General features: G+C 41.3%; 1 protein-coding gene across 1 annotated transcript in view; it reads left to right on the top strand.

The window, feature by feature from the left end:
* tspan4b (tetraspanin 4b) overlaps positions 1 to 7,902 on the top strand; it is a 9,696-nt gene extending 1,794 nt beyond the window's left edge. The window contains exons 2-8 of the mRNA XM_068596167.1: positions 1,857 to 1,926; positions 2,090 to 2,281; positions 2,364 to 2,438; positions 4,140 to 4,235; positions 5,883 to 5,996; positions 6,646 to 6,729; positions 6,921 to 7,902. Of these exons, the coding sequence (XP_068452268.1) occupies positions 1,858 to 1,926; positions 2,090 to 2,281; positions 2,364 to 2,438; positions 4,140 to 4,235; positions 5,883 to 5,996; positions 6,646 to 6,729; positions 6,921 to 6,989 (699 nt within the window). The 5' untranslated portion in view covers position 1,857 and the 3' untranslated portion in view covers positions 6,990 to 7,902. The remainder of the gene's footprint in view (positions 1 to 1,856; positions 1,927 to 2,089; positions 2,282 to 2,363; positions 2,439 to 4,139; positions 4,236 to 5,882; positions 5,997 to 6,645; positions 6,730 to 6,920) is intronic.
* Positions 7,903 to 14,947: the final 7,045 nt, after the last annotated feature.

The following is a 14,947-nucleotide window of genomic DNA, read 5'->3' on the forward strand; positions in this document are numbered from 1 at the left end:
AAGTCCAGTCTGTGTTGTCTTGAACAAGTGCACTGAACATCTTGTGATGGGAGGAAAGTTCTCCTCTTGGAGAGAAGAGTAAAGATCCAGAAGTGATGCTGCTTTAAAGTGCTCTGCATGGATCAGACCGCGGGGTCAGCAGCTTTGCTCATGAACGATTAACTTTCAATCTGGACGGACCCTGCCGGTACATATACTTGTGGTGTATTTGCCCGCCTGTGAGCGCGTGTGAAGCGGCTCGCGGCAGCACTGCTGCTCGTTGAGAACAGAAGCTACAGAACAATACGAGCTTTACGTCAGACTCACTTCCTCACGCTGCCTGTCTGCTGCGTAACGAAGTGAGTCTGCTGCAGCGCATCAACATGAATCACCTTTAAAGTGAAAGCAGTGCCGCTGTAATGCCTTCATGGCCTTTATCTTATTTATTTATGTTTAATGTTTGATTGACCTCATGCTGGCCGGACTGGGAGAGCCGTGAGACGTTCAGGTCTGAACTACGGAGAGATTTAAAGTGATAAGCCCCTCCCACTGCACCCCCCCCCCCAAAAAAAAAACATGCAGTTAACGCATGATCAAACAACTAATGCCGTTAAAGGATTGAAAAGTTAACGCGATATTAGAATATATATGTATATATATATATATATATATATATATATATATATATATATATATATATATATATATATATATATATATATATATATATAATATAGACGAGGACAGCCCTAGACTTGTTGTGCCTAAAATAGCCAAATGTAAACTATATCTGACTGATGAAATACTGAGATGTGTGAGAGTTACTGCTGTTCAATCAATATCTGGATTTCAAAGGTTTTCTTCATGGCAGACGGGCCTCCAAATTATTCAGGAGAAAGACCGGATAGAAAGGAAAAATGATGGCATTAGTTTTTACATTAGTGATGAGATTACATAGCATAACCTAAATGTGTGTTTTACAGTTTATAGTACAAAAGTTACTAGAAACTGATAAATCAGGACAGAACTTAGTTATGTTGTCTGAAGTTATGTCAAACGGCATTACATATAGGCTGTCTGGGCTAATTGTTGAGGGCCTTTGGCAACCTTACATTCCTACCCGGCCTCTGATTGGCTCGTCCTCATTGCCTTATTTAGAGTCTCAGACTTTGAGGACCCATACTGTGAGTCTCGTCGTGTCCTCTGACAATTCACATAAGATTAGCTCATAGAAACATGCACTGACATGAAACCAACACACCTCCTTGATTTATACAATCAATACAACATCCAACATCATTCAGTGCCATACTTGACCACAGCAGCTACTCATCACTTTGCTTTGTAGGAGATGTGGGACTCACAGGGTTGCTGTGGCCTTGGGAAATGCCTTCAGCAGTATAATTAGGTCTACTGAGGAGAGGAGGGCGCTTCCTTCCTGTCAGCAGTTTGACTTCCTGTGTGGGGTCAGTATTCAGTGTAAGGACTTTTGCCACTTCGCCAGAGACCGATCACTCTTCCACTGTGAACATGCTCACATACACACACACTTTAAAACATTGACAACATCAAAGCCATATGTACTCACACACTCAAAGAGTTATAGTCACTGTAATTATTCCTTCTATCCATAGCAACCATTTCTTAGTATGATCCCAAATGAGGAATGGGGCCTGATATCCACCATCTTTTTCCTGTGCCAAAATAACAAGAAACTGAAGCAGCAGCACAGACAAACAAAGTCACAAACAAGCCATGGAAGAGACAACATTCATTCCTCAGTCATCTAACCATAGTAAAACCAGGAGCCCGTCTCAGTTAGCGGTGACATGCAGCACTGAGTGAACGTCCTTCTCTTCTCCCTCTTTCTGTTGCAGGATGTCAGAGTCTCGGAGGTGTTTGTGGTGTGTCAAATATTTGATGTTTGTCTTTAACCTCATATTCTGGGTTAGTATTGCTCAGTCCCAAGTCGCTGTCATATCATTTTGTTCATTTACACGTTCCATAAACACTTTGCTTTATACATGCTTATTGCATGCTTCTGAAATGATTTAGTACTCACTCACCTTCCAGACAAAGCTTTGAGAGTAATGCTGCATTTCCTGAACAGCTCGGAGGATGCGGCTTGTTTGGCATTGGAGTGTGGCTGTCCTTCACCCAGGCAGAGTTTTCCTCTCTGCCTCTGTCCTTTCCATCCCTCTCAGCCGCCAACCTGCTGCTGGTCGCCGGTGGCATCACCATGGTGACCGGCTTCCTGGGTTGTCTCGGAGCCTTGAAGGAGCAGCGCTGCCTGTTGTTCATGGTGAGAGGTCCACATGGTGGAGAAGTTGCAGATATTGTTTGGTAATGATGCCAGTCTCCAAACGCCCTCCTCTCTTCTGCAGTTCTTTGTGATCCTTCTGCTCCTGGTGCTAACAGAGGCCACTCTCATATTGGTTATCCACATCTTCCAGGACAAGGTGAGCTCACCCTAACCCAATGCAATGGACACAGAGAACAACATGAGAAGTGTGACGGGGTCATCTGCGTGTGATGAACAAGGCCATTGTGATGCGGCTCGAGCGTCTGGGCCTCAGGGTGGGTCCACTTCTATGAGTTGGACTCAATTATCTAGCATAGGTCTGCACTAGTGATTGAACAATATTAACTTCTTCATGATCCGCAAGATTTTTTAATGAATAAAACAGTTATTCAACATGGGTGGACTACCAACATAGCTGCAGTGGATTATTCTGCCACATGATGGAGGCTACGTCCTACTGAACATGCTCTCCATGTTGGTCGGGTGGTTTTACAACTCTTCCACTGGAGGTTGTGTGTGTTGAAGTCTGTGTCCTAGTATCTTGAGATGTAACTGGAGATGTTTCTGCATCAGAACCAGAGCTCAAGTCTCCATCGATCACTATACATCCATCCCTTCCCTCCTGGAAAGTCTCTAGAGGGCTGTGGAGAGGTCTTGTATGGCGACAGTTTCTGCACAGTACTCCTTTATCCGTCTGGACAATGTATGACCTTGGTGTGTCACCTTGCTTAAGGACCGAAGCAGACTTTGTCCAGCCTCTTTCATCATCCAGCTTCACAGCAACGCTGGTTTCAAGCTGGAGGTCTGGTAGAGTTCTGACGTTATTCTTGTCATTGTAGGCCCGTCTGTAGCTCTGTTTCCTCCTCCCCTCTCACTTTGTGGAGGTCTGGCCATTCAGGTTGTAGATTAGCCTCCAGTGTAGCTACTGCGTTACGGATTTGCCTTCCAAGCGAGAGTTGAGCTGTGAATATTCATGTATGTGTGTGTATATTACCATATAACTAGGAGTTGGAATATATGTATGGGCGGATCAGTATGTGTTTTTCATAATCAGAAATTCAATCAAGTGAAGGGGTGAAAAGAAATTGCGTGTGATTCTCTGTATTCTTATCCTAAGTCCACCTTGATCATGTTCTACAATAATGATATGTATGGTGTACTAATAACATTTATATCATTATGAGTGCTTTCAACACATCCATAAGTTTTTTAAGCGCTAAATAAACGTTACTAACAGCGCGGCATGCAGCGGCTTTTTTTCCGCAAAAAAGTGTAAGTTGTGGCCTTACTCTTTTTTTTTTTACACAATCCTTCAGTGATCCAGTCTGCATACAGTATGTGTACATTATGTGATCTAGTTTCCATACAGTATGTGTACAGTATGTGATCTAGTTTCCATACAGTATGTGTACATTATGTGATCTAGTTTCCATACAGTATGTGTACAGTATGTGATCTAGTTTCCATACAGTATGTGATCTAGTTTCCATACAGTATGTGTACATTATGTGATCTAGTTTCCATACAGTATGTGTACATTATGTGATCTAGTTTCCATACAGTATGTGTACATTATGTGATCTAGTTTCCATACAGTAAGTGTACAGTATGTGAGACGGACAACGCTTGGCTGCGCCATGTGGTGTTCAATGTACGGCTCCCGAGCAGGGACCAGGTTTAGGGAAAGTTCAGTGTGTTGCTATCGTGATTTTTCTAAACAACACTTTTCTAAAGCCTGACATGCGTCATCTTATCCTCAAAATTATCCAGCTAACCAGGTATGAAAAACAGGGCCCAGTTTACACGTGGGTCAAGATCGATAATTAAATATCTGTTTCTTTCTGCCTTTTTTTGTAAGCTGGATTCCAAAGCACAAGGTGAATTAAAGGAAGGTATGAAGATTTATGAATCAGAACCTGGACTAAAGAAATCTTGGGACAATGTCCAAAAAATGGTGAGACTTTTTTTTTTACAAACAATGCATGATTATGTTGGATGAATGTACAGAACAAAGTGTGTAAAACAAGGGATGTCACTGCAGGTGGAAGTTATCACAGTCACTCCACCCTTAACGGATCAGTATGCTTCAAACAAAGTGCTACCTTGTTTACTGTAAGGTTGCTTCACTCCCTTGAGCTATAAATATACCATACTGTATTCAAACAATGTGCCAGGTACTGTATCCCTTGGTCACATTTCAACGTCCAAGGAAAACCTAAGAGTTTAGCTCACAGTAAACTGTACCAATGAGTTTAGCTCACAGTAAACTGTACCAATGAGTTTAGCTCACAGTAAACTGTACAAATGAGTTTAGCTCACAGTAAACTGTACCAATGAGTTTAGCTCACAGTAAACTGTACCAATGAGTTTAGCTCACAGTAAACTGTACCAATGAGTTTAGCTCACAGTAAACTGTACCAAGGAGTTTAGCTCACAGTAAACTGTACCAATGAGTTTAGCTCACAGTAAACTGTACCAATGAGTTTAGCTCACAGTAAACTGTACCAATGAGTTTAGCTCATATTAAATGATGCATAGTCGTAATGTATGTACAGGTAGTTACCGAATGTGGTTATATATAGTTGTTAAGGATGGTTACCTATTTTTGTGGTTTATAAAAAAAAATCTATTCGTGGTATTTTTTTATCTAGTCCTATAGTGTTTTTCTTTGTACATTACAATTTGATTATAGTAAATGCATTGGGTGTCTTCCAGTTCAGTCCATCATACAACATTTATCATTTCATAATCAAGATGTACTTGAAATGTGTTTTTTAAATCTTTGTTATTTATGTTTGTTTTCTATTAAATGTTATAATTGACACTGAACTAAGTCATCTTTATCTGTCCAAGTGTCCAAATCAGCATACAATATCACTGGTATGTAAAAACTACACAGATAACAAAATAGATGTAAATTTGGATCCTTTCTGCTCATAATAAAGTAAACATAAAGTAAACAACTCAGAAATAAACACTGTCAAGTCTATTCTCCAGCCATTGGATTTGGGAGTGATGCGGATATGAAAGCTATTTCATCTGTCTTTCCTTCACAAGCAGAATAAAAGTATTTTTCTCTCTGTATTTCAGAAAAGTTAATATTTGTGTTCACTATGACCCTGACATTCTGTCTCCTGTGTTATTATATACTGAATGAATGCAAGCAAACTACAGCGCAAATTCGCACTCTTTCTGATTGAAACAATCTTTGAACTGTCTGAAAAAATAGACACGCGCGACAGGGTCAACTGTGGGTCAGAGGATTGCATGCCTGTCCTTCAATCAGAGCGTGGTTTGATCCCCGGCTCTGCTAGTTCACGTCAAGTCTTTGAACAAGACACTTAACCAGAGCAAAAATGTAAGTTGCTTTGGATAAAACTGTCAGCTGAATATAATGTATTATAAGTGGGTCACCAAAGAAATTAGCAAACATGCGACTTCCCGTGGGGCTAAGACCCCCCTTTCTTTGAATTTTAGAAACACCCATGAGCCCTCTTTTCAAACAGCCAACAGCACAGTAGTTGAGTGGTCTTAGTAGTCGGAGTAGTTGTAGTTGAGTGGTCTTACTCTAATCTTTCTGTCTTGGTGTTTGTTTTCCCAGTTCAAATGCTGCGGAGTAACTAACAAGACAGACTGGTATGATGTGCTGAATGGAACACTGCCCTCATCCTGCTGCTCCGTTGGGACAGACCACTGTGTTGACGGATGGAGTGAGGTTGGTCTACAGCTATAAACAAAATGTTTACTTTTTTCTGTATAACAAGTTCTTGTCACCCCTGTTAAAATAGAAAAAACAGAAAGACTTGAAAGGTATAGTTAGAAACATAATGCTTACTGGGGGGGAAAAGTGTTCATTGAGTTACTGTCACAAACCAACACACTCAATACACAACACGTTCATCCGCTCCGCCATGAGCGAACCGACCCGCGGAGCCGCTCCAAATAACGAAAAAAGAAAAAAAGGAGACGCTGTAAGCAACTGTGGGTTGCAACGCACATCTACGCAGTGCCTCTCAGTCGGATGCCTCCAACCTTGCCTCGGCAATGTTGTGCTTCCTGACCGACCCAACACCGTCAGGGATTTCCCAGCATCAACAAGAACCACACTTTGTTATAACGCAATGCACAATTACGCAGCACCTCCCGTTCACATTTAACCTGAGTACAAAGCCAGTATTGCGAAGAAGAATGATGGACAAAATAAATAGGATGATAGATAACTGTAATTGCCACTATCTTTTAAATCATTTCGAAGACTTCTGAGTCTTTTTATTTGTCAGTCTGCAAGCATTATCTTACAAATTGTTCTGCATAATCATTCTTCCCTGTTACATGTCCTCACATTGTCTGTCTGTCCCCTGCAGCCATGTTATCAGAAGGCCAGGCAGTGGCTGCTTGATAACATCCCCTCAGTCCTGGTGTTTGGCCTGTGTATTGGTGTTGTGCAGGTATTTATCTCCAATATTATTTAGTTGAACCCTTACTGACCAGTGATTGGTGACATATTGTCAGCAAAATGTATACAGTTGACATTGTAGATGAATTTGACTTGATATCAAGTTGCGTCTGTTTGAATATGCTTGAATTAGAATCCCATTGAAATAACTTGAAATTGATTTGACCTCTTCTCTCTTGCCAGATCCTGGCCCTGGTGTTCTCCATGCTGATGTACTGTCAAATTATATGTGCTGAGAAGGACATGGACTGACTGCAGACCAACTGTTTACTGGCTCCTGATAGGAAGGCTCATCACAAACTCCTCTGGGATCTGAAGACATCCTCAAAACCTGATCTGAACTTTCAAAACTCCCCATCCAGACTGTGTTGCTCCCCAAAAAGCTAACTCTATCCAACCAAACCAGTGGGACATCACAACTGGCAGTATGGACAAAGCCAGTAGTAATAAACTGAGGAGTTTTGGTTGTATCAGTGATACAATATAGTATAGGGACCATTATAGTTTAAGGTTGCATTATGTCAGCTCAGTAAAGTTTCATTTTCCAACAAGAATTCATCAGCCAGGGCAAAACAAATGCATTGCTCCTGGAGAGGAAACTGAGAGGAAACACTGGGTCCTCTGTCATCTTTCAGGGACCTCTGCTTCTTCTTATTATACAGTATTTTGTTTCCAGAGTGAGTTGCTTATTTTAGAATTATTGTCACATATAGGAAATAATAGAGTGGCGTTTGTTATTATTCTGCTTATCCTATTTCTGTTTAATGAAACAACAAGACAGGCTGTTTCTCACCATTCTTGATTTCATTTTGTGGATTTTATTATTTGTCCACGGTGTTAAAAAGAAAGGACAAGAAAGAGAAAAAAAATAGTTCACTTTGTTAACATGTTCAAGCCTTGTATATATGTCTAAACTGTATGAAAATGAGTGACTTCAAAGCTTTTCAGTGCTCATATTTTAATCTTTATATCTGATCATGACGGCAATATTTTGAAGATATACCTATGATCTCTATCATTCTTTATTGTGCTTATTTCCACACATATCCAATCTTGTTTTTTTATTGGAGCATACATTTAAAAAAAAAAATGACAGGGCTGCCTAATGCTCCGTCCATCCCTCCAAGTTGTCCCTTTGTCAATGAGTGGGTAGAGCCAAAATAGGGCTGGGATATTATAGTAATGACTGTAGTACAAAGAAAGTGATGGTTCAGTAATACATGTATGAAATACTTGTTGTGAGTTGAAGTTAAGTATCTTTAATTGGCATGTTTAGAGCAAACTCTGCTGGTGGGATGAAATATTGCTCTAAGTGGCGGGCCTAAGACTTTGCATATTGGCAGTGAGTATGCAATGATGAAAAAGGAGTGATATTTAATAATTGGCGTGAATTAAGTATATATACTGGTGCAAAAAAGTATTTAGTCAGCCACCAATTATGCAAGTTCTCCCACTTAAAAAGATGAGAAAGGTCTGTAAATTGTAGACCTGCACCAGGCTGGGAAGCCTAATTCTGCAACAGGTAAGCAGCTCGGTGTGAAGGAATCAAATGTGGGAGCCATTATTAGAAAATGGAAGACATACAAGACCACTGATAATCTCCCTCGATCTGGGGCTCCATGCAAGATCTCACCCTGTAGGGTCAAAATGATCTGAAGAATGCTGAGAAAAAATCCCAGAAGGACACAGGGGCACCTAGTGAATAACCTGCAGAAAGCTGGGACTAAAGTAACCAAGGCTACCATCAGTACCACACTGCACCGCCAGGGACTCAAATCCAGCAGTGCCAGACGTGTCCCCCTGCTTAAGCTAGTGCATTTCCAGGCCCATCTGAAGTTTGATAGAGAGCATTTGGATGATCCAGAAGAGGATTGGCAGAATATCATATGGTTAGATGAAACCAAAATAGAACTTTTTGGAAAAAACTGAACTTGCCGTGTTTGGAGGTGAAAGAATAATGAGTTGCATCCAAAGAACACCACACCTACTGTGAAGCATGGCGGTGGAAATATCATGCTTTGGGGCTGTTTTCTGCAAATGGACCAGGACAACTGATAAAGGAAAGAATGAATGGGGCCATGTATTGTGATATTTTGAGTGTAAACCTCCTTCCATCAGCAAGGGCATTGAAGATGAAACGTGGCTGGGTCTTTCAGCATGACAATGATCCCAAACACACTGCCCGGGCAACGAAGGCGTGGCTTTGTAAGAAGCATTTCAAGGTCCTGGAGTGGTCTAGCCAGTTTCCAGATCTCAACCCCATAGAAAATATTTGTTAGTACTCTGCGTTGTGGTCGCAGCAACCCCGCTTCATATTCGGGTCATGGCAGCAGGTAGGAGTTGTGATTTACTTTGGCATGCGTCTCAGTTCACACAGTTTAAAACTTGACATCTTCAGCGAACCTTTCTGCGTGAAGCCTGATGTTTTCTGAGTACACCAGTCTGGAGTTCACCTTCAGTTTGACAAATAAAATTAACAACTGTTTAAATTAATGGATGGAAGACCTTGTAATTTTCCTCATTGCAACTGGATGTAGGGCTCGTGGCGCTACATGCCACTTGCGAGTCGAGGGAATTCTTGGTTGCGAGAGCCAATCACCTTTCAGTCTGCAGCCACGATTTAACCAGAATTCAACCACAAAGTCTGCGCTGTGGCCAATCAGCGCTCATATTGCAACCATGAAGTAACCACAAATTGACCAATTGACGTCGTCGACCTCACGAAGGCTCATGATGATTGACGAGAACGCAATGAGTACGATTGTTTACGCCAAGCCGACATTTGGCGAGTTCAACTGCGAGGTCAGGAATGTCATGGGAATGTACGGACAATGACCAGAACAACCGACTGATTGTTTGTCAACTTTCCGAACAACATTTCAAAAGTAAGTGCATCCTTTATAGCTTTTGTCAACAAAAATTAATTGAGATATATTGATATTTGAATGAATGACCCGCTAGCTAACGTGTCGTAATGTAGTTATATCGTCACCTGTCCAATCACTGTATACAGAGCTACCAATTCTCACGGTTTTGCCGTGTGACACACACTTTTTTATGTTTTCACACGCTCACACGCCACACAACCAATATCTCACGGCAAAAAAATTTGGAGGCACGTCGTTCCTTTTCAAACTCCCGACAATAGATAGCGCTAAGGAGCGCATCTGTAAACCATTTCGCTGCATAGACATCCTATTTAGCCCAAACAGACACAGTCATGAGAGAAACTCAGGAGGAGCCAAGAGACTAAGGTATCGGGGTTCTCAAGTGTCACGCATTGAACGTGACTGTCACCCATTACGGTCTTAAGCCCTCCCGTCACACAGCTGTTCGGCAGCGAGGCCAATTGTTATTGATATTTAATTCATGTCAAGTCAATGTAATGTTAACGAACAAAGTTAACAGACTACCCCGTCTGTTGTGACCGTAGCGAGCTAAAGGGGCTAGCTAACGTAACTTTGTGAATGGGAGGCGGGGAAAGGGCTCGGAGAGGAGGTAGGAGGGGGGCGGGGGAGGGGGTGTAGGCTCATGTTACAGCATGACAAGACCTAAATTAACATGAAATAGTGTACTCGTCTGTCAGTCGTAAGTCTTACAATACTGTAACATTACTGGACACCTGTTTGTAACTTACCGTTCATGTAATCACTTAACATTACTCACTTGAGAACTCCTCAGGTAATTTTCTCGATTTCATATAATTTCTTAAATTCACTTTTTAAAGTCCCTTGCATATGAATCTTGTAAAACATACCTTTACTCATGTAGTCAAACTGTTTTGGTGCTAGAAATTGTTTTACAAAAAGGTCATTGGTTCACAAAAGCAGTAGAATATATGAATGAAATATGTATACATATGTGAAAAAAAATGTCTAAAACAAAATGTATTATTATATGTTGGGAATGCTAAGCCGTGACTGGCTTTGATCTGCAGAGACGGACTGTAGCCTGCTGCAGCGATGCTGTATGTTGTCCTCTGGACCCTGGCAGCTGTGAATCCTTTCTGTAAAATACATCACTAATAGTTAGTATAAGTTCACTGAAAGAGAGTAACGATTACACACCAACACGTAACGAATGCTACGTGCTAACGTTGCTAAGCTAACAGAGAGCCATCTATGGTCAGGGCACAAGCTAAACATTCTTCTGCCGGCTCCAGTTAGCAGAACCTGACGTAAACACAATAGCTTCAGTCTTTCAAACCCATAACAGAGATTCACATCAAAAAAGTTAACGGGAATCGTGACAATATTTTTTTACGGACTGTTTAGTCTCATAGACACCCTGAAGCCATCGATAAGTCACGTTAGCTCGCTGCGCTAATTCGGGTTAGCTTGCGCTAATGTAACCACGATACTTTCAGTCTTTCAAACCCATAACAGAGCTTTAACACTACTAGGCGAACTCAGTTCACACCAAGAAAGTTACGGGGATCGTGACAATATTTAATTACGGACTGTTCAGTCTCATAGACACCCTCTACATTGTGTTAGCTTGCTATCAGTAGCTCCGTCTTAGCAGCAGCTCTAGCTGGCTTACAGTTTCCGTTACTACGTAAATATGTTCAGTAAAGTTCAGTAAATACACTTACCCATTTTCCTCATAGGCGTTATCCTCTTTATTGCCGGTATCATATCCTTCAGGCTGTGAAGCTGCGTTTGTTTGCAACAGCCACTTGCCAAGCTGAAAGAAATGTGTGTCGCAGGCTATAACGCATATCTTCGTTGACAGAAATGTTTAAATTTGATATTTTTCTACAGATTTTTACAGCATTGTAAAACGTTAAGAATGTTTGTCCTCTGAGAGAAACTATATATATATATATATATTTCCCCCCATTTTTTTTTTCATTTTTATACATTTTTGAAAAACCTCCAGGGAGCCACTAGGGTGGCGCTAAAGAGCGGACCACCGGGTGAGTATACAAGCATGCTTCATACACTCATTTAGTATAAATTAAATACCCAGCAGCTCACGTTACCACAGTCTTGGAAAAAAAAGAGTTAGCAATGCAATAGTTAGCTGCTTGCAATCTGCTTATTAATATGGGCTGTTTTATGTTTTTTTCCCAGGTTTAGCAGGCATTGCAGGTCACTGGAAAGAAGCATTTCATGTAAAGTCAATGCACAGCCGCGTCGAAGCTGCGTAGACGAGTATTTTCCAGCGGGCAGTGCGTCAGACAAGCAGCACGAACAGCCCGCATGTCGCGGAGCAAACTACTCGGATCGCTGGGCGAGTTGTCGATGCACAAGTATAAATTTCCCAACTCTGGCAGAGAAAACGCGTGAGTCATAGTTGCGTCAGCCAATCAGCATTGAGATAGTCCGCTCGTCACCGCCGCAGATCAAGTGGTCCGCGGTCCGCCTGTTAATGACCCGTGCTCAGTGGCTCATTTTTTTTTTGTACGTTAAGACGCATTGTCAAGCGAGTAAACTGACACGGTAAACGCGCCCCGAATATTCACGCTGCGTTCAGTGCCCTATGACAGGCTCAGTAGTCACAACTGATGCTGCTAAGAGCAGAAATATAATAAACATGTTAGCTGCTGCGGGGCCGGCGGCGGTGGCGTAGCCTCCGGCTCCGGGGCTTCGGCTGCGGGGTCCCCCTCAGGAGGAGGTGTCGTCGGACAGTGAAAGTGATGCTCCCGCTGCCACAATGGTACAGGAGGCTCGGGAGGAGATTGGTGGTGGTGATAGCAGGTGTGTGTGTGTGCTCACTAACATGTGGATAAACACTCGTTCACTAAATATTCAGAAGCGTTGTCTATGAGCTTTACTTGACATAATAGATAGCGTGTGGTGTAAGTCTAGTTCGAAAGTGTTGGAAAATGATATACTATGCTGATCAATTAACCACTATTTTTTGGTGGCGTGGTTTGAGCATGCAGATCTGCTTTTTCACAAGTTTTATAATTACAAATCAGGTCACCACAGTTAAGTGTTTAAGTATCAATACACTTTCTTCAAGCCCACTGTCCAATTTGTTCAAATATGCTTTACCTATTTTTTTTTTTGTCAATGTTTATGGTTTATTGTCCTTGCTTTCCTTTTTTTGAACATCTATTTATGGAAATTTTCAGATTAATTTACATCAAATAAGAGACAGGGAGACAATGACCCATCTCACATTATACAGTTAAAACTAATGAAACACTGAATAACTACTGTTACAATTAAACATATGCATACATATTAGGGGTGTTCAAACATATTCCGTAATTCCTAATACTATTTCTCTACTTTTCACATCCAGGTTTGTGCCCAGTACATCATCTCTCTCATCAGAGACCCCAAACCCACCCATTGATTATATTATGGATATTATGTAGTATAGTAGTGTTATTAAGGGCTTGTGTGATTATATGTACACTACATCAACGGACTGAGTTGGCACAGTATCTGCGCGCGGATTGTGGTGGGCCAGTCTGGACCAAAAAGTCCAGGGTTTTTCAAGTTTTTCAAGTACCCATGTGCGAACTCGTTCCTCTAGCTGTGGCCACCTAGCTTTTAGCCCGCGATTGGCTTTTTTGTTTTCTTCATTTCAGTAAGAGTAACCTCCGCTTTTCGCCAGTCCCTTACAAGTTTCTCGCTAACTCCAAACTTTCTTTCTGCTGCTCGATTGCTTTTTTCGGCTGCATATTTTACTACTTGCAGCTTGTAATCGGCACAATATGATTTTCTTTTCAGTGCCATTTTTGTTTAGCCCTTCTCAGTTGTTTTTCTAAGTTACCGCCAATGTTGAAATTATCAACACAGGCCCAGAGCACCCTCTTGCGGTTTAGTGTGAAAATAACATGTGAAATGATATAATAATGTGTTAATAATTTCACACATAAGTTGCTCCAGAGTATAAGTCGCACCCCGGCCAAACTATGAAAAAAACTGCGACTTATAGTCCGGAAAATACGGTACATGAAAAAACATTCCTCTTTTCTCTTATTTTCCCTTTTCAACCATCCATCTCTTTTTTTCTTTCTCATAAAAGGCAGACACCTGGAACTCTCTCCAGGTCATCTCCTTCTCCATGCCTTGGTCCTTGTACAGGTCACAGGTCTCTTCACAGGTGGCAAAGCAGAGGCTGCAGGAAGAGAGGGATCACAAAAAAGAATACATTTATGTTTTATAACTAATATAAGTACAGTAAATGTAACAGATAATGTTTCAATGAATAGACAGAATTATGATTCATTTACCATCTACTTCTGAACCTGGAGCCTTAGCTGGTGCAGCTAGTGTCGCAGATGATGCTGCAATGGAAACACCCGTGTTTGTTATTTCTAATTTGACAATACACATCAATTACTGTTAGTAAAGGCATAAAATAGTATTAGTATCTTTACTTTGCCTGCTTTTCTCAGCCAAATCCAATGAGACAGACTGTTTCTAATATTATGATATAAAGAAACTACTCCATTCATACACACGTGTTTATGTTGGATTGGGTTAATATTTAGTAGCCAGTCATTACGATTTAACCTCTGCAGGGGAAGCAACATGACACTAAAACACACGTCAAACACACGTCAAACACATGCAATCCGGTGTTAGTAACACAGTAGTTCCACATATATAGTGTTCCTACATTAAGATAAAAGGAGCATAAGAAAAACAAAGACTGATACGTACCTCCTCACAGCTGGGATCAATTCATAGTCACAAGGACGAGAGGGAGAACACCAGAACACACACAAGACCAGAACAGGTCAACATGAGACGGAACAATAAACTCATGCTTCATGTGGGAGAACAATTCATGGTCCCAGTGTTGTCGGTCAACGGCAGCACGTTTTCGATTAAAAACCTTTTTCTGTACCCAAACCCTGTCGTAGTCTGGCAGATGATGACGATGGTGCAAAATCAGCTGTTAAACACAAACAAAACAACAACATGTATGCTGAATAGAACACACGATCAATAGAAAATGAGCTGAACTGTAAAGTCTCTAGAATCTTCATCTAGAAACAAAAAATAAAAGACCCCACATGTTTACTCACAGCTCTGCACATGCTGCTTTGAAGGAGAGATACTCTGCAGATACTCTGCATCTCCAGCTCTTTGCCTTCATCCATCACTGATGCAGACAAGAATTACAATGTCATTAAATACATATCTTCTTGTATTTGAGGACTTGAATCCCCACATGACGGATGACAGCGTGTACATGATCCTGACAAAACATATAGAACACCAGACTCACCCATGGCTTCA

This window comes from Clinocottus analis, unplaced genomic scaffold (assembly GCF_023055335.1).
Source record: "Clinocottus analis isolate CAN_PGR_092001 unplaced genomic scaffold, fCliAna1.0.p SCAF_34, whole genome shotgun sequence".
Classification (NCBI taxonomy): Eukaryota; Metazoa; Chordata; class Actinopteri; order Perciformes; family Cottidae; genus Clinocottus; species Clinocottus analis.